General features: G+C 40.3%; 1 protein-coding gene across 9 annotated transcripts in view; it reads right to left on the reverse strand.

Moving 5' to 3' along the window:
* The window catches only part of SVIL (supervillin), a 254,554-nt gene that overhangs the window by 71,331 nt on the left and 156,607 nt on the right, over positions 1 to 26,616 (reverse strand). For 6 of the 9 annotated variants that reach the window (XM_065921232.1, XM_065921235.1, XM_065921236.1 and 3 more), the window contains 5 exons: positions 26,502 to 26,593; positions 17,542 to 17,599; positions 17,276 to 17,427; positions 13,561 to 14,236; positions 1,092 to 1,172 (listed from right to left, as the gene is read on the reverse strand). In XM_065921232.1, coding sequence (XP_065777304.1) covers positions 1,092 to 1,172; positions 13,561 to 14,236; positions 17,276 to 17,427; positions 17,542 to 17,549 — 917 coding nt within the window. In that variant the 5' untranslated portion in view covers positions 17,550 to 17,599; positions 26,502 to 26,593. The remainder of the gene's footprint in view (positions 1 to 1,091; positions 1,173 to 13,560; positions 14,237 to 17,275; positions 17,428 to 17,541; positions 17,600 to 26,501; positions 26,594 to 26,616) is intronic. The other 3 variants (XM_065921239.1, XM_065921238.1, XM_065921237.1) reach the window with 1 other exon arrangement.

Consider the following 26,616-nt stretch of genomic DNA (forward strand, 5'->3'; position numbering starts at 1 on the left):
TTTTTACTCTTTGTTTTTTTTTAAATACCACACAGTGAGGAAGGACAAACTATTCAAACTGCTTATGAATGGACTGTGGACTGGGGATAATCTTTAAAAATAAAGGATGCTTTTGAAGTGAGAGAAGTGATTTCTTAGGGAATGGGAAACCTTTATTTGCTTAAGATTAGTCAGCAAAAACAACTGCTTGTGATATTCACTTTCTAGAAGGGAATTTTTCCTTAGATGACAAAGGCATCCTGCTAAATTTGATATAAACACCTACGTGTCTTTCAACATAAGATGCAGGATATGTATATTTCATTAAAGAAAAGTCAAAGACACACATAAAAGGCAGTTACTGTGAGCCATCCAGGGGGAAGAGAAAAACATTCTGAGTTGTTATTTTTCCCAGAGACTAGCGACTGTTGGAGGTTTTCATATTTATAAGCTTTGTTAATTTGTTCAAGTTCTCCTGCGGAATGTGTCCTTGTCATCGGAGACAATCTGAATGTTGTCCTCAGCCAAGAACAAAGTGACTGTTAGAAACTCGATATATGGGTGCTTTGTCCTGCCAATGACTTACTCATTCTTACTCCTTCTGTCTCTCCCTGCCCCCAACCTTAAAAATGAAACGAGAGGGGGTTTGTCTGCTTTGAAATCCAGATGCCCTATACGTAGCTGTGGAAGTTGACAACTGGTTGAGAGACAGGCAACACGGAAAGGAGGAGGCTGGAAGGCCCGGACAGGGGAGCTGATGATAAGATGGGACCCTGGGTGGTTAGCCTGGCTCAAGGGACCAGTGGAGAGATGCTGGTTATGTGCTCACTACCGCTCCCTCCTGGCAGCATGTGAATGGTGAGAAAGGACAAAAGCCAGAGGTGGAGTCAAAAGATTTTCCAAAAGAGAAGCAAAGGGGAACAGCATGAGCAGCCATTAGGGCAGTAGAAGGAGCAAAAGGAATGATTAGAAAGCAACTTCCAGCAGCCCCCTTTTGAACATGTTATTTTCAAAAGTCCTGCCACCAAAAAGAGGGGAAAGGCAAGTTAGTTTCAGTCACGTGCAGGACAGGGACACACTCACTAAACACAAGCTGACAGCTTGGGAGATACCTGGATGGCCAGTTGATAAGTGAAGGTGTGTCCCCTTCGGAATCTTTCTGGAGAAACCACTCATGTTTGGGTTTCCCGGTACTATTTTGTACAAAAAAACAAAACTTCAGGTAAAGCCTATGAAAACGTCAACACATACACAGACTTCATTATCACCATTTAAAACCCTCAAGGCTGACTTTTCTTAAATAAGGAATAATGCTGGCTTTTGAAAAATGTCTAAGCATGCTTTGCCATGGGGTTTCTATTCGGTGCATGGAATGTCCAAGACATTCATTTATTACTGATATCAAGATAGAACAAATATATCTGAAGTCACCAAATAAAGTGTTTTGTGGGATCATTTGGAAATATCAGGAGTCTGCTACAGTTACATTCTGCCTATAAATACCAGACAATTCTCTTGTAAGAGGTTGAATTAAAAATATAAATTATCATCTGTAAGTTCTGTAAAGGTACACTGGTAAATAGCCAAATATAAAAATAGTGTCCATGTAAAACAATACATATGAAATAAGGGCAATGAATAAAAAGAAATTCCATGAGGCCATATCTTTAATTGCTAGTCGACATTTTTCTTTTATATTTATCACTGAATAATGCAACCGACGGTTACCAAATACTAATGTAAGTCCATTGATAAATGCTTATTGAGTTCTGACTATGTAGAAAACACTGAACTGGGGCCTGAGAAGTAGCCAAGGAAAATCAGGCATCATGCCAGCCATCAAAAAACCAACATTGTGCTGGGCAAGATAATATAGGATTGACACATTCATTCTTCAACATGCAATCACATATAATGCAAGGTTGAATATGAGAAAGTCATAATGCCAAGTTGAAGATATGTTACCAAAAAATCAGTGGCAAGGAAAATCTTGCCATCACTATGTAAAGCAAGACATAGGAGAACTACCCAAATCATTGACCTGCATGCTCTTACAAAACAGAAAGAAAGCATGGGAACTCTACATGCTAGTTAAAATGTTTACCAGCTCAAAATCTTACCAGCCTACCTGTAAGAGTCCTTCAATACCAGACCAGAAACACAGATCAAAGACATTTCCAAAAGAACAAAATAATAATTAAAACAAAATTCTCTTAGTTTCTAAAAATCATTTTAATTTGGGTTTTGTTTCAAACTCCCAGGCAAGAACCTGTTGATCATCACTACTGTGCATTTTGTTGTGACCACTGCAATCTGTCACAATTAGGCATGGATCTCTGTTCTCCAGTCTGTCTATACCCAAATGTATGACCCCACCTTTCTGTCTCTAGTATTATAGCCATTGAGTCCATGGTAAATAAAAAACTCAAGATTATGGAAAGACATTTTTATTTCCAGTGATAAAGGATCGAATTTCTCAGCATTTATTTAAACATAGGAATAGTTCTGCATATTGTCTGCAGTTTAGAAAGGAGGCAATCAATATAGCTTGGGATAGAGCACAGTGGATATTTGCTTTTGAAAATCATCAGTTAATAACTCATATGCCTATCTCACAGTTATTTTAAGGCCCAGATGCTTTTTGTACAATAGAATGTATTGCAAACTGTGACATATGCCATACAACTTTCTGAATATAATCTTCATTAATCAGAATAAAACTTGGTCAATAGTACCCTAAAAAATTATAAGGCCAGTTATAAGATAAACAGGTTCTAGGGATGTAACGTATGGCATGGCAAAAACAATTAACAGTGCTGTATGATATATATATGAGGGCTTCCCTGGTAGCTCAGACAGTAAAGCGTCTGCCTACCAAGCGGGAGACCTGGGTTCGATCCCTGGGTCAGGAAGATTCCCCTGGAGAAGGAAATGGCAACCCACTCCAGTATTCTTGCCTGGAAAATCCCATGGACTGAGGATCCTGGTAGGCTACAGTCCATGGGGTCGCAAAGAGTCGGACACAACTGAGTGACTTCACTCATGATATATATGAAAGTTGTTAAAAGAGTAAATCCTAAGAGTTCTCATCACAAGCAAAAAAATTTTTTTTCTATATCTTTGATTTTGTATCTATACAAAATGATAGCTATTCACTAATCTCTTTCTCTCTGGACCTGTCCACCCCGGTAGGTACATGGCTGGCTGCCTCTCATTACAAAGGTCTCTATTCAACTATTATTAGAGGCACTTTCCTAACCATTTCATATCAAATAGCAACCTCAATCTCTTAAGTCTTTTATCTTTTCCTTGAAGTATATGATTTATCATGTTGGATTCGTATCTGCTATACGGCAAAGCGACTCAGTTATACACATATGTATTTTCATATTCTTTTCCATTATAGTTTATCATGGGACATTGAATATAGCTCCCTGTGCTATCCAGTAGGATCTGGCTGTTGACTCATTCTTGACATATAATAGTTGGTATCTGTTAACTCCAAGCTCCTGGTTCTTCTCTTCCCTTCCTCCTCCCCCTTGGCAACCACAAGTCTGTTCTCCATGTCTGTGCCAATCTCTTCTGTTTGATTAGAAGCATGCCTTGGGTCCTAAAATGATGAAGGACAGCACTGGACTTCCCTGGTGGTCCAGTGGTGAAGAATCAGCCTTGCAATGCAAGGAACTAAGATCCCATATGACATGGAGCAACTAAACCCACGTGCCGTAACTGCTGAGCCTCACGACACAACTAGAGAGTCCCTGCGCTGCAAAAGAAAGATTCTGAATGAGGCAATGAAGATACCAAGTGCCACAACTAAGATCTGATACAACCAGAAAAAAAAAAAAAATGTGCAGCACTGATCTGGCAAATTCATGGGCACCCGGAAGTGTGGAACATAATGGAAGTTAGGGACCAAGCTTCCCACCATGGAACCCCGCGGGGTGCCCAAGAGAGGCCCAGATTCAGATGAAAAGATATATCATTTCATGAAACTACAAAATGTATTTCCAGGGCCCAGCAGGTACTGTTTCTTAAAGATGTAGTAACAGTAGGTGAGCATTTTAAAAGATGAAAAAAATAAAGAGATCACATCTGGATAGTGGCAATGAAACCCTGGGTTCTTTCGTATTTTTTAAATCTTGCATGGATAATGTTGTTTTATGTCCCTTAACATTATACTTAACTATTTTTAATAATTAAGACTTGGTTAAAAAATTAACAGTGGGAAGGATTAGTTTCACATGAACATAATGAGTTCAATAGATGATACTACCAGCCTATGAGAGCTAAGTGGGGCCCTTGCAAAGTCAAGAATCAACGTTGGTGGCCAGAGATACAGCAGTGATGGAAACCTTTTCTCTCTTGACAGGGGGAATGATTATACATTTCCCCAAACTCACTGGCCTGTGTCCTTAAAATACTATGTGCATCTTGATGTAAATTATATTTCAATTTAAACATATATCACTGCTGAGACAGAGACTAGACTTGTGGTTGCCAACAGGGACGTGGGGGAGGGAAGGATTGGGAGTTTGGCATCAGCAAAAGCAAACTATTATATATAGAGAGTGGATAAACAAGAAGGTCCTACTATACAGCACAGTGAACTATATTCAATATCCTGAGATAAACCATAATGAAATAGAATATGAAGAAGAATGTGTATATATATATGTGTGTGTGTGTGTATAACTAAATCACTGTTATACAGCAGAAATTAACACAACATTATAAATCAACTCTACTTCAATAAAATTTTTTAAGAAGCCTCACTGTTGGATCATGGAGTGAAGACTTCCTGAGTAATCAAAAGGTAGAAACAGAGTCTTTGGGGGTCAGGAACAAGATAAACAAGTGAGATAACCACTTTCTCCCAGTTTCCCTCAGGGCTAATCTCAGTGCAGAAGGCCTAAATGCTGCAAGGTTGGCTGAAAAAGAGTGAAAGGTATGTGCAGATGGACTGGAGGGTCAGAGGGAGCGGCTGAGTCTGAGGAAGGGACTGGTGGGATCTTCCAAGGGGATCAAGCTTCCCCTTTCCAGATGGATATGGGTTTCCATGTCTCCTACTTGACTTCTAATAAAGTAACCAAAGTAAGGTAGGAACTCGACTGCCTTGGTTATGGAACCAGCCTAGAATCAGCCTTTCAGGGCTTCAGACTGAGTTCCAAGACCCCCAGAGAAGTCAGTGACTCTGGTTCATGTTTTACAATCCCCACTCACAGCTGAACAGTATTTATAAGCACATGGACTCAAGACCATGTAGGATTTCAAGCCCAAAGTGGAAAGAGCCTGAAGTATAAACAAGGGCTGCTCCAAGCATACTCTGCTGCTTGGGGTCACTGGTCCACAGTGAGATAAAAGGCTTGGATCAGAATGTAAATGATGGTCTCTGAGCCTGCTGTGTAGTTCATTGATCCCTTCTTCCCATCACAACTTTCTTGAGGAAGGAAATGACCCATGGCCTACATTCCTTGCAAATCCCTTATATGCTGGGGCTGATCCAGAGTTTGCAGAGTGGCTATTTCAGGCAGCACTGCTATCGTTTCTTGACACTTCATGAAGACATGGAAAACAGCAGAACATTTACTCAGAAATAACTGATGGAGCCCCTTGGTATGTGTTAGATGCTGGGAAGGAGCTGGGAAAATGACTGAGATGTGGTATCTATTCTTCCTGCAAGACTTCTACAAAAGTAATGCTATCACTGAGATCATCCTTACCAATCTTATGGATTGGCTTAATATCAGATTCATCACGCCATATTTGGGGAAATCCTGACAAAACTGCTAACATCCTTATCTGGGTGTGTCAGCTTTGTTGTAGGATACTGGGCATCTAGATGTCCCTCTTCCTGAGACATGAAGCACACGGGAAGCTGCATTTGTGAGACACCTCATTTGGTACATGAGGTCTTTCTTCCCTTTCCCCCTTTCGGCAGAAACATCATCAACTAGAAGTCAAACAGATAAACTTAGGGCTCCCTATGGCAAGTCAAGTTTCAGCTTTATAACCATACTGGGAAAAGGACAATCTGATAAAGAGAAGAACAGACTGGTTTGGGAGTCCAGCAGCACAAAATGTATAAGAGACTCCAAAAATGACTGTGGTTTCTATTAAGACAGGGAGAAGATTATACAGACTTGGAAAGGGCAGGTGTGAAGGTGGACTCTCTGAAAGTATTCTCCTTGGTCAACAGCTCAGTGAGAATGAGACCCCCAGATGTGACCTGACCACTGGCGAACATAAGCGAACTAGTGCTACCTGTGTTGTTGACAATTCACATTCATTAATGTCCTCCAAGATTGGACTGGCCATCTTGGCAGTCACATAAAGAACTTATTGTCAACTAAAACTCCTAGGTCTGCTTCACATGAACTGCTAGTAAATCAAGTTTCTCCAATCCTGAGTTTATACACTGATTTTTTTTTCCCCTTCTAAATACAGGACTTTCTTAAATTTCATCTTGTTAGTTTCCTACCATTATTCTAGGTACAGGTGCTCTTTTGCCTCCATGCTCCTGTAGTCTCTTCCTTCTTTCTCTCTCTCCCCCATCCCCTCTAATCTCTTCCCTCTCAATTCTTCCCTCTCCTCCCCCCATTTTTTTCCTATCATCAAATGTATTTACAATCCCTCCTCCAGAAATTGGTATCTCCCAGATCACCTAATGAAATGCCAAACAGGACCAAGTTAAGAACCAATGCCAATGTGGACCCAGAGACTTCATCACCTCATGTGTAGGTAACTGCATCCACGTCTTTAGTGGCCTCCCTGACTGGAATCAATTCTCCTTCAGCCAAATCCCCCACACTCCTACAGAGTATTCTTTCTAAAGTACATATTTCTAAAGCATACTTGTTTTCAAATCCTTTGGGCATTTCCCATTGTACTATCCACCAGGAGAAGGCCAAATTCCTTGTCATAAGTTGCCCCATGGGTGGTCCCCACCTGACTATCTCAACTTATCCCATCCCCTTCCTTCTAGGTCACCTGGAGCAGCCACCTCTCCATGTCTAGCAAACTCACCACATCCTTAAGGACTTAGTTCAACCACGACCACTTCTCTAAGGAGGAAGGATGAACAACTTATTTTGGTATTCCCATGGCACCCAACCTTGGGCTCTATAATCTTATTTACCCCACTGTGTTGTGGTTAACTCACACACTTAAAAAAAAAATGACATGCCTACCCAGAAGCACAGTACCTGGCACAAGATAGCTTTCTTGAATGAATAGCTAAACTACTTCAGAGTTGAAATTAACCCATAAATCAAGACCTCTGAGGTATGGGTGGATGGACAGATACCTACTGAGTTTCAGTTTCCCCCCGCCCTGACTACAAGTTTTCATTTTGTTTATGGGGATGAGGTTTTTAAATACCTTATGAAAATCCACATAAACATTTTCTACAATATCCCCAATCTTTTATCCTGAAGTTTCTAGCCTTCAAAGGGCAAAAACAGCTACTTCTTTTTTCTACTATGATGGAAAATAAAACTGACATTAATAACAAGAGCAACGTGTCATGGAAAGAACTCTGATGGATTCAGAGACCTTGAATGACTGACCGGATCATGGACTCAGCTATATGGTCCTAATCCAGTTACTTAAAGTCTTTCATCTTCAGGGCTTTTCATGTATAAAATAGAGTTTTAAACTAAATAATCTCCTAGGTTATTTCTGGTTTTAAGAATTTAACATTCTTTAACACAGTATCTATTCTATGGGGTCCTGGGGTGAGCCAGCTCTCTATTGGGCAGTGGCTACCTCCCCAGAAGAGGGCTATAGGGTTACCTGTGAAAGAGATGGTGACCTTGAGTATAAGATAACTTTTTTTTTTATGATGTGGCAATTGGAGAATTATATCACCAAGAAATAAGAACTCACCCTAAGTTGTCATGGAAAGGAGTTGTTCCAGATTTGCATCCCTAAGTATCTAATAAAATGACATGCTTTGACGCCTCATAACCCCTAAGAGTTAATGGACGAAAAAGTGATTCCTGCCACCAAAATGAAGTCAAATCCAGCACAGTAAAATTGGTTTCACCCTGTGGGTGTCTAGTTCTAATTATATAACAGCCCCTAATTATAAAACATGATTCAGTTTAAGAAGAATAGCTATTAACACCAGCATCTCATTCAAATTAACAGTTTACTTGCTGAAAGTTGCTTGTTTGGAAAGACTGCTAATGATTGCTTTGCACATTCACACGGGTGTATGAATGTGCAAAGCCACAAGCACCCAGGCAAAATATTGTATTTTAAAATCTATCAAACATTTGAATTTTTAGGACATACCAGCTAGTATTTTGGGTGACATCATCTTATTTTGTTCAGTGGATAGAAATGGACACTTGACAGTGAAAACAGAATAAAATGAAAAGAAAAAAAAAAAAAAAAGGCAATGAGTTAACTGTAGAAACGGCCCAAAGCTAGAAGAACAAGACAAGGGTGATGTCTGGGGAGACAGGAATGAAAGGTGAAAGCAGTCCTATCCAATACAAACACAGACACATGAGAAGTACCCAGCGGTCTCTTTAGAGAGTAGATCCTCAGAGATCTCTGTTCCCATGACATTCTGCCCCAATGTAGACACTGTGTTAGGAAATTTCCTGCTGTGGCAGAGACAGAAGCTGACCCAGGAATGCCAATGGTCAAGAGGCAGTTGCCTCACTCAGCATCTCTGCAATTAACTAAAACAATGAGCTCCAGGCTCTGGAGACGATTTTTAGATGCAAACCTCTCACTGGGAGATGCACAAAAACAATCAGAAATAAAGGATAAAAACTCTTAACTGAGAAGCTATGTGCACCCTAATGTTCATAGCAGCACTGTTCACTATAGTCAAGACATGGAAACAGCCTAAGTGTCCATCCACAGATGATGGATAAAGATGTGATGTGTACATACACAACGGAATGTTCCTCAACCATAAACAGGAATGAAATATCACCGTTTGCAGCAACATGGATGGACCTAGAGAGATTATGATACTCAGTAAAGTACATCATAAAGACAAATACCATAAGGCACCACTTAAATGAGGAATCTAAAATACGACACAAATAAACATATCTATGAAACAGGAAGAGACTCACAGACATAGAGAACACACTTGTGGTTGTCAAAGGGGAAAGGTGGGGGAGAGATGGACTGGGAGTTTGGGATTAGCAGATGCAGACGATTACATACAGAATGGATAAACATCAAGGTCCTACAGTATAGCACAGGGAACTAGTCAATATTCTTGAAAAACCATAATGGAAAAGAACATGAAAAAGACTTTAGTGTACAGCAGAAATTAACTATGCTTCAATAAAATTTAAAACAAAACCAAACTTTTTGTCTGTTTATTTTGGCTGCAGCACACGGCTTATGGGCTCTTAGTTCTCTGACCAGGGATTGAACCCCTGCTCCTGACAGTAAAAGAACAGAATCCTAACCATTGAACCAGCAGGGAATTCCCAAAACAAAACAGCTTTGAATTAAAACAGAAAAAGAAAAAAGAAAGGGCAAGACTGCATCATAATCCCGCTTTCTTCCTGGATGGCCAGAGTCTGCGTGTCACAGAGTTGCAGAAATGGTTCATTCTGGAGGGGGCCCTGGTCTACTGTGCGGCCAGGCACAGCTCTGGGGAAGCCCCGTTCAAGCCATCATTCGCCAATGGCGGCCACCCCCGATCAAAGGTCAGCGCCAGCGCTGCATGAAACCCCCACCATCATTTTCCTGGCCATGAATGATAGTTCGCTAAGTGGGAAAAGGAGTGGTGGGGATCCCAGGAGAGTAATAATAATAATAATAATAAAACCCCAGGGGTTCTCTAGAGCAGATCACCACTAGAAAATTAGGTGTGCTTCTCTTCTTTCCAGTTCCTGTAAGGAAACATACATGCTCAGGAGGAGGGCAGGTGTGGGACTTGGGGCAGGGTTTCTGCACTCACAAAATTAACCCAGATGGTACACTTTATTGTTTGTGACATTAAGGGATGCACCAAACAGCAAATTGACAAGAGCTTTGGATTTAAGATTTCTAATGGAGCTCAGACTTAAAATTTTTGAATAATACAGAGGCTCCCAATCCCTTGGAATTTTATTCTAAAATTCACAGTGGCCAAATTAACAAAGAATGGTTCATTTCAGTTACACCATCTACTTGGAAAACACAATTCCTGAAATTCCAAATTTACAGGATTTGGTAGGATGAGGGAATGGTGGTTAGCATGTGATTTATTCTCTATTACCACTATAGCAATAATATAGAGATAAATATATAAAAATACAATGTATCTGCTGTCACTATGTATGTTCTTAGTTTGTTATAGAACAATATTTTCATCTGAACTCCTGGACAACAGTATTTCTGAACTAAAGACTCTGTTACAATCATACATACACACATATATATAACACACATACATACATATCTTCTCTATCATATAAATGAATCATTGTGAAACTGAAAGTCACTCAGTCATGTCTGACTCTTTGAGACCCCATGGACTGTACAGTCCATGGAATTCTCTAGGCCAGAATACCGGAGTGGGTAGCCTTTCCCTTCTCCAGGGGATCTTTCCAACCCAGGGATCAAACCCAGGTCTCCTGCATTACAGGCAGATTCTTTACCAGCTGAGCCACAAAGGAAACCCAAGAATACTGGAGTGGGTAGCCTATTCCTTCTCCAGGGGATCTTCCCGACCCAGGAATCAAACTGGAGTCTCCTGCATTGCAGGTGGATTCTTTACCAACTGAGCTATTAAAATAAGCTTATCACTTGGCTAAATATTGCCCTAAAAACTGTTACTAACCTTATAATGCTTAAAAACAGTATAGTACAAGTATAAGAACTAATGATTATTCTGTTTGTACATATATTTGCATTGGCATATATGAGAACATGTAAAAAACTATGCATTCAATATCTGGCTCACATTTGAATTTTTAGGACACTGTGTGAAGTCTTTGGGTGTTATCTTCATGAGTGATATATTCCTATTTAATTAATGAAAGAAACAACAGCCTCTTCCTAGTGAGCACAAGATGAAATGATGGAACAGGAGTGACAATTCAGAGATAAATAATCCCCAAACCACCTAATTCAGAGATTTACACGGATGAAAGAGTAAAATATAACAGTAAGAAAAAGATTCCATTTCAGTGATAGGACAAATCCAGTATGCTATTCAATTGTTTTGCCATTTGTAGATATTTTTCTGGACATTTCTTAATCTTCTAAACTTCTCTGTCACATATTTCCAGGTCGGATAACATCTTATTTTCACTTACAGTTACTGGGTCACCAAGAGTTCTTTCTTGTTTTAATTCACAAAGTATTTTTTGTCTCTCTTCTCCCCAAACGGAAGTCAGACAACAATGACTCCCTGACACCTGAATTTCCTGGCTCTAGAGAAAGGACTACCAGCGGAATGTTAATCCACTTAAATTCATCTTTAAAAGCTGAACAAATGGAGTCACTGCAGACTAAATCCCAATGCTATTTTAACATCATATCTGTCACACATTACTTTCCTTGCTTTTTAATGTAAACACATCTCTGGTCTTTTCTTTCTCTATAGGAAATGCTTTGTGTTCCTTGGCCGGCAAATTTGTATGTCTTGAGTGGCTTCAAAAAATAAGGCATGTGGTTCCTTGCAAACTCCTTTATAATTTCTTCATTCTTTTAAGCCTTTCTTCTGTGAAAGAAAGGCACTGTCAAGCAGAGGCTAGGTGTCTGAACACTCCCAGGTAACAGGCCTCGTCAAATAACCAGGAGGGGACTTCCCTGGTGGTGCAGTAGTGAAGACTCGCCTGCCATTACAGGGACATAGGTTTGATCCCTGGTCCAGGAAGATTCCATGTGCTGTAGGGTCTGGAGCCTGCACACCACAGCTGCTGAGCCCACGCGCCCTACAGCCTGTGATCTGCTCTGAGAAGACGGGGCACCTCACCTAAAGAGTAGCCCCCACTCTCTGCAACTAGAGAAATCCTACACAGCAGTGAAGACCTAGCGCGTCCAAAAATTTAAAAAAAACACAAAACCTAGAAGGAAGTGGGCTCTTAAGATTTTAAGTGATATATATTTTTGAATATTGAGATTTTAACTCACACACAACTATTACATATCCTATCATTTTACCTGGAATACGCTGCACGGTTTTTAATATTATAATGGCTTCAAAAATCTTGTTGAGAACTGATGATATGTGATGTAGATGGTTAACCCAGACACCGTGATGATAAACAGTTTTCATGATATGGCAATCAAAAATTGGATTCCTTGTTATTTTTTAAACCATGTAACCCACACAACTCCAACTTTCTAATTTGTTTAGGTTCCTTTGTCCTGCTCACATAACTCACTAAGAGTTTGCTTTGACAGAGTATAACTAAACCAATAACACTGTTTTCACTACAAAATGCAAATTTCCCAAAACAAAAGAATATGAGTATAACATATGTTTCAAAATATGAGACAATAAGTCCCTAAATTTTGAGCAGTTAAGTCTGAAGGATGAACAAAGGCCCTCAAAATATAATCAGTATCCGTACTATTGAATTCTCTTAGAAGCTAACATCTCTAAATATTCTAGTCTAGATGGTCAAGCCAGTAGCAGCCAGTCTTGGAATCAATACACTTCAATAACTGAAATAGTCTGTTTTAGATGTAAAACTGCCGCGTGAAGATGGCCATATTTATTTTGTCCCAACGTGGAATAAACAGCAGTATTTTCCATCATGTTTTCTTTTCTTTTTTTTTTTCTAGAATAAATTTGCCTGATCTCAGGTTCTTATCCCCCTCAATTCACCTGCTAATGTTTATTTGAACTGAAAAAATACATTTAGGAGTCTGCCTAGACAATTAGCCTAAACATGAAGTAGGAGATTTATGTCAATTGCATTCTAATTGTTTAGCACACTTTTTAGATTGAAATATCTAAACTGAACTCAAATTTAAACTTAGATATTTAAATGAGAAAGAAACATATATCCTCTTCGGGAGTCTGACTTTCTGATTTTATCCATTCTCTGATTTCCCATTCGTTGACTCTGTGACATAGCAATTTCTCCTACTGGTGGATCTTTTCAATGAGGTGCTTTGATACACAGTAGTATCCTTAGCATGCCGATATACTGACGTAACATATGTTATAGTCATATTCGGTGTATATTGGGCATACTTCACATAACCTAAACTGAGACCCAGTGGAAATTGGTTAGTGATGTCCTTCCACTTTGTGATTTTAAATGACAGCAACAGAAACAATGGCTCCAAAGTTTGGGTCTGATCACAGGAAAACGAAGGAAAAGACACTTGTTAAAGCAGGTGAGAAATAGAAGAAAGATCTTGAAAATGTGTCGCCATGACACTTGTTCAGTTTATTCTTTTAGAAAAGAACATACCAAGAACTAAACTGATAACTTTAAGACTGGGAAGCTTCCTGCTTTGGTAGAACCTGCGTTGACATTGTGAAAATGAAAAAAAATCATCAATATCATTATTTCTGTAGTTAGCCCAGAACTTTGCAGAGCGCTGAGGACCCCAGATCGGCAGAGGGGATGTAGGTGACGGTGGGTCAACACTTACCTGGCTCGAGCCTCCGCGGGGAGTGGCAGGTCACTGGTGGAGGGGCTTGGGGAGGCGGGCTGCCCAGGTGATGGACTGGGCAGGCTGTGCACTGGCTTTGGGGACCTTGGCACTTCACCGAGGGCAGAGTCTCGCCCGGAGAACGAGAAGGAAGAGGAGCCCTCCCCTGCAGGGGGCAGGTCTCGGGCCAGCCCGGTGGCACTGGGCTCTTGACCGCGTCTTTGGTTTTCTGCGTTGAGCAGCAGCTCTGTGTCGGAAACACCGTCGCTCCGGTGCAGGCCATAGTCCTTGGATTCGGCCATGCAGGTCCTGAGCCCCGAGAGCTCAGTCCTGGAGTAGGACGAGCCGGAGTCTCTGCTGGACTCGGCTGATCGCTCGCTTCTTCCCCCCCTTTTCTCCGCAGCCTCGGGGTCCTTTCTGGACCTGCTGTATCGAGATGGAGTTTCAGAGTCTGCTTCCGGATCCAGGGTGAGCCCATACTTTTCTGCCAGCTGCCGTCTTCTCTCTGCTTTGTACCTGGCGATTCTTTCGGCTTTGGACTCGAGGCTCTGGGTGTCCATGATGCCTGAACTGTAGGGGGAGTCAGCATGGATGCCTGAGGTTTCTGTGCACTGTTTGGACCGAGTCTGCTTTTCTAGTGAAGAATCTGAAGTTTCTTCTTCTTCATTTGATCGACCTACAAGAAGATTATATACACAGTATTCCATCAAAGACATGCATTTATTCTACTCTGTTCTGTACACAACACGCTGAGCGGCCAGGCTGTGAAGAACAAGTTTCTCACCTCCTTGGGGTTGCCTACAATGATTTACCTGGGAGGCTGAAGAAGTCTAAGGCCTGCAGGGAAATACATTAAGGGCTGAGATGCTCTGTGCCGCACAAGCCATGTCAGGCATGGCCTCGGCTTAAAGCTCAGTCTTGGCAGCCTTCACTGCTGCTCAGTCAATTCCCCTTATTCATGTACTTTTCTGCTTTTGAGTTTAATATCTCATGTGTGAGGCCAGAGGATGTGTTCAGAGTCCTCTAGAAAGGATAACAGATATTTGAACTGCTGTAATTTGCCAAGTGACAGATTGTGGTTTCTGATAGTAACCATAATAATAACGGGCCGTGTCAATATCCGCCTGGTAGCGGTGGTGTTCTTTGTTAACAGAAGTGGTTTTTTCCAACTATACTATGCATGTGTGATGTAGAAAAGGTCTACAATGAAAGCACAGGAAAGTTAGCCCCCAAGTCACCAATAATCACTGATCTATAATCATCAGTAATAAATAAACGCGTAATTTGCTAAACTTTTCTATATACTCTTTCTAGTCTTAGTGATTTTTTCCTATATAACTCATATTTTATATAAACTTAATGTTCTACATAAAGCATTTCCCTGCTTGCAAATCTTATTTTGAAGATATTTTTTAAGGTTTTATCATATTCTATCCAACAGGCACCCTAGAATCAATTTAAGCAGTCTCATATTTCTAGGCATTTAAGTTGATTCTAACTTTTAATCCATTTTATTTTCTGATTACAATTACAAAAGATAGTTGTGTCAAAGTAGAATTGCTTTATCAGTAGGTACCTCATTTTTGACAAATTAATTTCTATAAAGTTTGCATCAACTTACAATGAAACCTGAAATTTATGTTCTCTCACAAACACTGCTAATTAAAAAAAAAATCACCTTTGAAAATATGAAAAAGAATGTGTATATATGTGTAACTGAATCACTTTGCTGTACAGTGGAAATTACCTCAACACTGTAAATCAGCTATATTTCAATAAAAAATACAGATAAGAAAGCATACTTGTAACATATAACACTATAAATGAGAATATCAAATAATCATATAATTTATTATCTATCTGTATCTGTTGTACTTCATTTTACACCTCTATTTTGGATTTATATAAATACTTCCATATTTCTAAAAATGTTTGTCATGATGTCGTTTCTCCAAAAAATTAAAAATTGCCCTAGATTACCAGGAAAAAGAGGATGCATGCATTTTTCAATTGTTTAGTAGCCATTTCATTATCTTTTTCTCCTCTAGAATATCTGGTCAAGCTTGTTGCTCTATATTCTTTTGATTCATAGTGTCATTTTAATCAATTTATGTAAAATTATATAGCTCTTTATATTTTTCATGAGTATTTCCAAACTTAACTTTTTGTGAAATCTGTTGAAGATTGTCTTTGAAGCACAGATGTTCATTATATAGTCAAATCAATTGACCTGGTCAATGGTGATTTCTACCACTATTTCTGTGTTTTGAAAGTCCATTTCCATTCAACTGGACCTAAATATTCATTTTTGTTTCCATATTTTTAATTCTTCTCTTATAATTAATGATGAGTCACTGAATCTTATTTTTGTGTTGAGTAGGAAGTGACGATGGGACATTGTCTCTCCCCACTGCCATCCCAGTTTTCCCAAGACGTTTGTTAGATAATGCTTCCTGACTAACATGATGCTTACATGATCATATGATACATTTTATATACAATAGGATTTATTTATGGTCATATATTTTGGTACTCTGTCTATTCTTGATTCTTCATGTGTGTGATGAGGAAAAAAAAAATCTTAGTTCTCTAGTTTTCTGGCCATAGAAAACCAGAAGCTGTAGAGACAAGCAAACTGATCACATTATGAAGGGAGACTAGCAACTCCCTCTGAGGAAGAAACTAGAAGATGATGGCTATTAAAAGCAGTAGCACGGAGCAGCAGAACCTGGGATGCAGACAGGAAGAGCAGCCCTGTATATGCTATCCTCTCCTAAGGTCACGTGGGATATCTGATGCTCATATCGACATCTGAGAAACCACAGAAAAAGTAAGTCATGTTTGACATGTTATTTAACAAGAAATAAATATACAATGCATTTTAAATTACATCTATTCAAATAATTTAAAGAGGATATTTGGTGCATAAACACAGAGTGAGACCCCTAAGCATCTGAGGTCCAGCTTTGCCCGTCAAGTTCCCTGCTGCAAGCAGCTCAGCCCTGTGCTGGGCATCAGGGCATTCTGTTTAAACCTATTATATATAAGAGATGCCTGTCTTATTCAGCCCTTTCCCAAACAAACCTGAGGATCTCTGACAGCTGGGGCCCTGAGGGGATGGAGAGAAAGAGCCAGTACCTGCCCCTCATGGGGCCCAGGCTGGGGTGGGGGAGAAATGATTGGTCATCAATTACTCAACAGTGGGGTCCTTTCTTGTTGTGACACCAGGGGACCACACCTGGGAGGCATGGTGGAGCTGACATGGGTGTTGCTGCCGGTTTTAACAAACACATATCTTAAAAAGCATTACAATCTGCGCAGTTCACTTGTTGCAATATCTCCTTTTCCAGGAGTGCTGGATGGAAAACGCTGATGATAGGGAATTGCTGGTGGTCCAGTGGTTGAGAACCAGCCTGCCAATACAGGGGACATGGGTTTGATCCCTGGTCCAGCGACTAAGATTCCACAGGCTGTGGGGCAACTAAGCCCATGTGCCACAGCTACTGAGCCCGCACGCCTAGAGCCTGTGCGCCACAAAAGCAGAAGCCACTGCAAAGAGAAGCCTGCGCACCGAAACTAGAGTGGCCCCCAATCACCACAATTAGAGAGAACCCGCAAAGCCACGTAGACCCAGCACAGCCAAAAATAAATAAAGTTAGAAATTAAAAAAAAAAAAAAGAAAGGTTGACAAGAGGCCCAGCGGCCATAAGCTCACCGATGTGCGGGCTGGCCGGGTCTGTGGCACGCATGTATCTGGGTGTGTCCTCCTCTAGCAGGCGATGCGTCACCAAGCCCGTGCAGCTCTGCAAGAGGATGGGCTGCGTGTCGGTTTCAATCCCTTCTAAGCGCCGGGCAATTCTTTCCTTTCTGTGCGAGACACCAACAGAGGCAGAGTGAGTCAAGGGCATCAGTTCTCCGGAAACACTGGCTACTGCTCCGCAAACTCTTCTGCTTCTTCATTAGGTACAATGAATACCTTACCTTTTCATTTCTAAAAATTCTTTCCTCTTTGGTTCAAAGATTTTTCTTAATTCTGCAACTAAAAGAAAACAAAAAAGAAGAAAAAGATGAACCAGTATTCACTTGTCATGCATGCATTTTATTCATTCATTCACGCAACATCTATCTTTGGAACTCTGTTTATGGCTCCCTTGCAACAGTGATGTACAAAACAGACATAGTTCTTGCAGACTGTATAATAACAGGGGAGGTGCTAAATGAGTAGGCAAGTACGCAGACAGAGACACAAATACACACTCACACGTACATGTCACAGGTTGGTCTAAGAAGTAACACCACGAGAACAAGAGATGGAAAAAAGTGAGCTCTGTTTCACCCAGGAGAACCAGAGGAGGCCTCATCAGTTTCTCTTTAGGTTTTTCTCTAGTCAGCAGAGAGCTCACTATCTGGTTTTTAATTTTATATAGTATTTTAAACTTTCCATCCTGCAAAACTTCCAACACTTGCAAAAGTAGAGACTAGAGGACTATGAGCGCCACGCGCCACCAGCAAGTTATACCACACAAGAGCTCATAGCAGTCTGGTGTCATCCATCACTGAACCTGTAAAGATCTGCAATCTCCTTCCTGCTTGGGTTTCTAAGGTTACGTAATGTGGTACACCTTCTCCAACTACAGTTTAGATTAACCTGGTTTCTGCGCCTCCCCTTTCCAAGCTTTCATTGGGAGAAAATGTTATGTTTCCTTGCTAGAATTTAGGTGGATGGTAGAAAGGTGATGACCCTCACTCCTCTGGGCAACATTGGATGATCAGACAAACATTTTGCTGATCTTGGGAGGGCCTCATATAACACTGACCACAAGGATATTTTATTGAGAGGCCAAAGAGTGGTTTCTATGGAAATGGCCAAATTTGATAGAGAAATTCTTCTTGCCGCCTCCTCAATCCTGTGAATTCACAAGGGCTCCTCTGAGCTTTTCCTACTGATGTCCCAGGAACAGAGGAGTGGTGATAGGCCCGGAGCCCATGAAACATCTGCAAGGCTGAGTCAAAGCAGAAGCTCAAAGGATGCGATATAAATGCTTGGGATTTAATTTTCAACTGCTTCAATTTCCACTTGAAAATTGGGACTTCAATTTCCATTTTTTTAAGTGGCTATTTTTATTTTTGGCCACATTTCGTGGCTTGCAAGATCTTAGTTCCCTGATCAGGGACTGAACCTGTGCCCTTAGCATTGAAAGCATGGAGTCCTAACCACAGGACTGCCAGGAAATTCCCTAAGTGGTTCTTTTTAGGAAGGAGTCAAAACCATACATGTGTGTGCACACATGACTTTTATATTGTCCTTTGATTGAGTTCAGAGATATCAGCCACGTTTTTATTTATTAATTTGTTTTTAAATGACTGCTACCTTAACAGTGGGCTGGACTGACATTTTAACAAGGATAGTTGGCTTCACAGGTATCTCTGTCATCAGTGGCCTTCTCGGGAGTAGCTAAGAGCAAATGCTCGCAAGCAGAAGACCAGGGTCCAGTGACAATGGTACCTCCTGCCTTTGGAGGAAGCGTGGCTTATCATTGCTTCCCAGTTAACAAATGAGCTCTCACGAGATGGTGGTGATAAAACTTTCATGGCTGGTAGCACAGATTCTGGAGATATTTTCAAGGATGAGTATCAATGAATTATTTAAAACCCAAAGTGGAAGACGGAGCTCTATTTTTCATAAAACTGCTCCAGAAACAGTTAACACCAAATTCCAAGGACTCTGGGAGATTTGTCTTAAACCTGTGCCAAACCCATAACTGAGAAATGGAGCATATGAATAGAGTCTGAGTGGTACAATGGCATGTTGCCTTTTCTCCTGAATTATTTCAACTAGATAGATTACAGTCTGAAAGTGTGTGTGCATGCTCAGTCATGTCTGACTCTTTGCAACTCCATGGACTATATACCCTGTAAGGCTCTTCTGTCCATGGGGTTTCTCAGGCAAGAATACTGGATTGGGCTGCCATTTTCCTCTCCAGGGGACCTTCCCAACCCAGGGATGGAACCCAGGTCTCCTGCGTTGACATGCGGATTCTTTACCACTGAACTACCTGGGAAGCCAAATGTGTGTATCCCCCTTTCCAATCCATATGCTAAAATTATAACCCCCAAAGTGACAGTATTAGGAGGCAGGACCTTAGGGGGGGATTAGGCCCCGCCCTCACGAGTGGGACTGGCCCTCTAATAAAGAAGCCCCCCAGAGCTCCCAAGGGTTTCCCTGGCAGCCCAGACAGTAAAGAATCTACCTGTGAAGCAGGAGACCCGGGTTCATTCCCTGGGTTGGGAAGATTCTCTGGAGAAGGAAATGGCGACCCACTCCAGTATTCTTGCCTGGAGAAGTCCATGGACAGAGGAGACTGGCGGGCTACAGTCCATGAGGACGCAAAGAGTTGGACACAGCTGAGCAACTGACACGTTCACGACTTTTCACAGAGCTCCCAAGCCCCATCAACCATGTGAGGATGTCATGAGAAGTTGGCAGCCTACAACTAGCAAGAGGGCACTCACCAGAACCTGACTTTGCTGTTGCCCTGATCTTGGACTTCTAACCCCCAGAACAGTGAGCAATAAACTTCTGCTGTTTATAAACCATCTGAATGGAGTAAGCCAGAACAAGCATAAAAAATAAGAATGCAATGCATTCGGAGAGGCATACGATATCCACTCTGAAAAATTAAGTTGACTTTCCTGGTCCTCATTTGCGACTGAAAATCATTTTTATCTCATTAAAACTTGAACATTTTCTATAGAAGTTGTGCACCTGAAAACATTTAAAGAAAATCCAGCAGTACAGTGAAAAAGATAAGCAACATGCTCCCTCTTGACATTATTTCCCATAATCTGGAAGCAAAGGTCAACTCACAGGGAGCTGACACACATGTAACATAATTACTATATCTATTCCACAGATAACACTTACGTTGTGTAAAAGAAAATGACTTTTTGTTTGCCTATGTATGTTTTTGGTTGTTATTTTGTTTCTTTTATTTTGCTGGTTTAAAAAAATTTTTTGTTTACCTATAGTTGACACACGAGGCTTTGTTAATGTCTGCTGTACAGTGAACATATATGCTTTTTTATATCCTTTCCATTATGGTTTATCACAGGAGATTGAATACAGTTCCCTGTGCTATCCAGTAGGACCTTGTTTATCCATCCTATGTATGACAGCTTGCATCTGCTAGTCCCCAAAGTCCAGTCCTTCCCTCCCCTACACCTTCTCCCCCGTGGTAATCAGAAGTCTGTTTTCTATGTTCCTGAATCTGTTTCTGTTTTGTAGGTTAGCTCATCTGTGCCATGTTTAAGATTCCACGTACAAGTTGTATCCTATGATATTTGTCTTTCTCTTTCTGACTTATTTCACTTAGTATGATAATCTCTAGTTTTATTGAATGATGTTTTATTTGAATTGCGAATGCAATTCCAAAGGAAAAAAACTTCAGATGGGCACTTGTAGTACCCCCCTCCCCCACCTGAAAAATTAGACTCACCTGAATTTTGGTCAGGTATATTCTAAAGCACTGGAAAAATAAAAAGCTAGTACTAGGAAAGCATGGAAGTCGCCCGTACTGTGGAAACACGTGGTCACTTCATGTCTTTCGTACAGAGTCCACAGACTGCTCCATCACTGCTCCATCTTCTGACTGCCAGCCCTGAACATAGTTTATTATTATTTATGATCTCCCCAAAGAAGGTTTCCTTCCTTTGAAATTTTTATATAATTTCAGTCTCAGAGAAAAACTAAGACATTTTTCATTTGTAAACATTTGTTACTATACTTATTTTTTACCCCCTTTTCTATCTCCATATGTATATTTGCATGTAAATATACATGAAAATATGCATATATTTACATGTATATACACATGGATATAGGGTTTCCCAGGGAGTACTAGTGGTAAACAACCTACTAGCCAATGCAGGAGATGAGTTGGAACCCTGGGTTGAAAAGACCCCCTGGAGAAGAATGGCAACCCACTCCAGTATTCTTGCCTGGGAAATCCCATGAACAGAGGAGCCTGGTGGACTAGAGTCCAGGGGGTTGCAAAGAGCTGGACACGACTGAGTAACTGAGCACTGTGAGCGCGAATGCACACACATTCTCATATTCACATATTAATTTTTCTGAACCATTTAAGAGTAAGTTGCAGCCTAATGTTCCTGTTAACTCTAAATCCTTCAGTGTCTCTTTCCTAAAAACAGGGAATTTTGAAAAATTAGACTCACAAGCCCTAATTCAGTTGATGGTATGCTGTGTCATATGTATATAACTAAAACATGGTTCAGAAAATAGTAATATTCGTCATCATAAATCCAGATAGAAACAAGCACAGCTGGTCTAACTTCTGTTGCAATAAATTTTCAAGTGCACTGAGACTTGTACGTACACTAAATTATCCCTTGCTAAAATCCCTGTGATTTTAGTCTGCTGCCCTTGTCTAAGAAATATGGATTTTATGACTCTATTTCTTCAGCAACTTCTGAAGGGACTTGCATTGGTCATTTTCCAAGTAAGGCAATTTAGGAGGCTTTGACATCAGGGGATATAATACTTTATAAAACTATTTAATTGCCTCATATACTTTGTAATAATGTATAATAGCAATACACAGGATAATGTGGTCTGTTAGGTGCTTTTATGGGAAGCATGGTTTCTTCAATTAGCTCTGAGAACAGACTTTCTGGTAAAGTTATTGTTGATTTCAGTCCCTCAAGTCTGAATACAGTAGAATCTTCCAAAGAAATATAAGTAGTGGGGGGACTGCCAAGAACAGCTCTCCCCCCGCCTGCATTTGATACCACGGGCCAGGTCTAGAATATTCTGAATGCTGATCTTTCTTCCCCAGGAGTAATCCACTTTAACTTTTACACTTAGATGGCAGCCACTAATACAAAGACCAGCAGCTTATAAAATAAAATCATTACAAACCTAGGGGAAAGAGGAGGAGGTGTGATGGCTATCAGAAGGGTTTCTGGGGGGTATAATGAAAATGTTCTAAAATTGACTCTGCTGATCAATGCACGACTCTGTGAAGTTACCAAAAGCCACCAAACTGTCTACCTAAAATTGATAATTGTATGGTATAGGAATTGTATCTCGATGAAGCTGTTAAAAAAAACAGAATCACATATTTTGTTCATTTCATAACTCCTAAATGGAAAATCTATTTTAATAGGGTAAGCTTTACACTGGTAAAGGGTTTTAATCCCTTGATTACCTGTTCATGATACATGGGTAAAAGAAGTTCCTTAGAGAAAAATCAATGACCGTTTAAAAGCCCAATCTCACAGAAACAAAAATCCCATCACTAGATGAACAGGAAGAAGCTTCTGTAAACTTGTAAACAAACATGAAACTCCATGACATTCAAACTCATAATCGATTCCTATTTTTAACCTGCTATTACCAAGAACTGACAGAATACTGAATATATCTGTTAAGGTGGAGAAATAAAAAGACCTTAGGCAATACCTGAGGTCTTTCCAAATGTGCCTGCCCAAATTCATAAAGAGTAAAGACTATGAAATAAATCTATGGGAATTAAGATGAAATTCAGGGGAGGAGGGACCCTAATGCTTAAGAAGCATGTTTGAAAAAACTTGTTAGTTTAGAAACATAAATCTGGTGAGTACATAAAGTTAATCATCTTTGATTAGTGAAAATAATGATTTTTAATGGCCAATTATGATAATGTCTAATAAAACTGGTTAATAAGCTATACATTTTAAAATTGTTATACATAGAGCTCTGAGTCATTGAGCTTTGAGGAATCCAGCATCTCACATTGTTGTTAATTTTTCCGATCTTATTATTATTTATTATTCATTAAGAGAAGGAATGGGGGGACAGAGAGGAAGAGGAGAACTTTAGCTTTATGTAACTTTCCATAATCAGTCAAATCTAAGCTGTTGCTAATATCAGTTTGTTCATTCTTGCTCTTTGTTTTGATCACCTTCATAGATTTTATATTTGACTTGGGCTTCCTTGGTGGCTCAGATGATAAAGAATCAGCCTGCAATCCAGAAGACTTGGGTTTGATCTCTGGGTCAGGAAGATCTCCTGGAGAAGGGAACAGCTACTACCCAACTCCAGTGTTCTTGCCTGGAGAATCCCATGGACAGAGGAGCCTGACGAGCTATATAGTCCATGGGGTCGCAAAGAGTTGGCCATGACTGAGTGACTAACACTTTCAGTTTCACTCAAATTAAACTGAGTTTGTCTTCCGAAAGAGTCTTACAAATTGGAAGGACTTTTCCATTTCACACCTGAGGTTCCAGGTGGGAACCCCACACATAGCCATCCTAGCCTTGACTTGAACAGTTAATGACATCACAATGCAGTACCTTTCACTTCCAGGTATATGAACTAACAGAATTTTCTTCCTCATATGAAATCTCACCTGCCTCCTTGTAATTCTACACATTCTTCTTATTTTGGACCTCTGGAGCAAAACACAACAACACTCTGTTTCAGTTGACAGTTTTGTTAAACACTTAAAAATTGAAAAATGTTCCTTCTTGAAGATGTCACCACCAGGCCAACCCCCTGGTGTCCTTCTTCAAGCATCCATCCTCATCAACCTGTGTCTAGGAGTACGACTGGTTCAGTTCTTCAGGATGCACGCACATTCATCAGTGGGACTTTTAAAATTGATTTTGTTTCTGTTAAGAGAATATTTTTTCTGGTCTAATTTCGTCTGGTCTTGATCTCATGATTTATCGGTGCTATTTTTTTTTTTTTTTTAAGGACAGGAAAAAACCCCTGATCTTCCACTGGAATTGTTTTTTAAATTTATTTTTTATTGAAATACAGTTGATTTCCAATATTTCAGGAGTGTAGCAAAATGATTCAGTTTTATATATGTATATATATACACATACACACATATATACATATATATATACATTCTCAGATTCTTTTCCATTATAGGTTATTATGAGATATTGAATATAGTTTTCTATGCTAAACAGTAGATCCTTGTTGTTTGTTACTTTTAACAGTATAAAATCTTATAATTAATAGGATTAATTATAATTAATTATTAATTAATCCCCAACTCCTAATTCATCCCTCCCCAGCTTTCCCTCTGATTACCATAAGTTTGTTTTCTAGGTCTGTGAGTCTGTTTCTGTTTTGTAAGTAAGTTCACTTGTATCATTTTTTCAGATTCCATGTGTGAGTGATATATGGTATTTGTCTTTCTCTGACTTATTTCACTTAGTATGATAGTCTGGAGGTCCCATCCATGTTGCTGCAATTGGCATTATTTCATTCTTTTATATAGCTGAGTAGTATGCCACTGAATATATATACACCACATTTTTTTAAAATTCATTCCTCTGCTGATGGACATTTAGACTACTTCCATGTCTTGGCTGTTGTAAATAATGCAACTTTGAATGTTGGTGTGCCATGTATCTTTTCAAATCTTTTCTGGGTATATGAGAGGAGTGGGATTGCTGGAAAAGCTATTTCTTCTGAAGCAAGGGTTACACAGCTCATTTGGGATGAACAGTTTGTGAGGTGGTACTCCCCTGAGTTAGTGTTACAGTTGGTAGAAACAAATGTCAGGTAATGCTCATATTATCTCATGGGCAATACTAGGGGTAGAGGGCTGATGCAAATATTTGACTGCATGTACATCTTAACCAGGGAAAGTGTGAATTCCCCAGATGTGAGTGTCTACTTGGATAGGAAGAGAGACATTTAAGATGCACTTTGCACCGCTTGCTCAGTGTGTTGCCCAGTTGGGAGCTGAAAGATATCCATCCTAGCACTGGAAAGCCTCAGGGGGCTGGAAGCAGTGGGAGGGGGTGGACAGAAAAGAAACAGGCAAGTAAGCAGAACTCATCACCCTTGGAGAAGGTGAAAAGTAGGAGAGAGATGAGGTGAGGGTGATTCTAGGACTGCTCACTTATCCTCAGTACCAGCCTCCAGCAAAAACTTGAGGATGTCTAAAATGAAAGGAAGGGACTTGTGGTAAGGTGAAGTCCATCAACAGAGGAATGGATAAAGATGTGGTACTTATATACTATGGAATATTACTCAGCCATAAAAAGGAATGAAGTGGGATCATTTGTAGAGATGTGGATGGACCTAGAGATGGAGTGAAGTCAAAAAGAGAAAAACAAATATTGTATATTAATACATATATGTAGAATCTAGAAAAAATGGTGTAGATGATCGTGACTGCAAAGCAGAAATAGAGACACAGGCATCGAGAACAAGTATATGGACACCACGGGTGCAAAGGTGGAGTGGGATGAACTGGGAGGTTGGGACTGACGTATATACACTCAGTTCAGTCAGTTCAGTCACTCAGTCGTGTCCGACTCTGTGACCCCATGGACTGCAGCACGCCAGGCCTCCCAGTCCATCACCAACTCCTGGAGCTTACTCAAACTCATGTCCATTGAGTTAGTGATGCCATCCAACTGTCTTGTCCTCTGTCATCCCCTTCTCCTCCTGCCTTCAATCCTTCCCAGCATCAGGACTTTTTCCAATGAGTCAGTTCTTCGAATCAGGTGGCCAAAGTATTGGGAGTTTCAGCTTCAGCACCAGTCCTTCCAGTGAACACCCAGGACTGATTTCCTAACTAATAAGAACCTACCATAGAGCACAAGGAACTCTACTCAGGGCTCTGTGATGACTTAAATGGGAAGGAAATCCAAAAGAGAGTGGATCTGTGTATCGCTGATTCACTCTGCTATATGGTAGAAACTAATGCAACATTGTAGAACAACAATACACCAATAAAGAATAATTAAAAAATAAAAAGTGACAAAAGAGGTTATTTAATTAAGGTTGCTTTCTTGATGAGGCAGAAAGGGGCACAGAGGAGAACCAAGCTGGAAGTTAGGGAAAGAGTCCTCCAGGAAAATCAGATAATACATTTACACGCCCCAGACACTGGTCGACCATCTAGAAGTCTTACCTTTAGGAAGGGCAGCTAAAAGCTGAGCATCGATCCCTCTTTTGTGGTTAGCAAGCTGTTCTTTGTCTTCAAGCAAGAACTCTTTCTGAAAGCTAAAAATGATTCCATTAAGAAA

The sequence above is a fragment of the Muntiacus reevesi genome, chromosome 2 (genome assembly GCF_963930625.1).
Source record: "Muntiacus reevesi chromosome 2, mMunRee1.1, whole genome shotgun sequence".
NCBI classification, from domain to species: domain Eukaryota; kingdom Metazoa; phylum Chordata; class Mammalia; order Artiodactyla; family Cervidae; genus Muntiacus; species Muntiacus reevesi.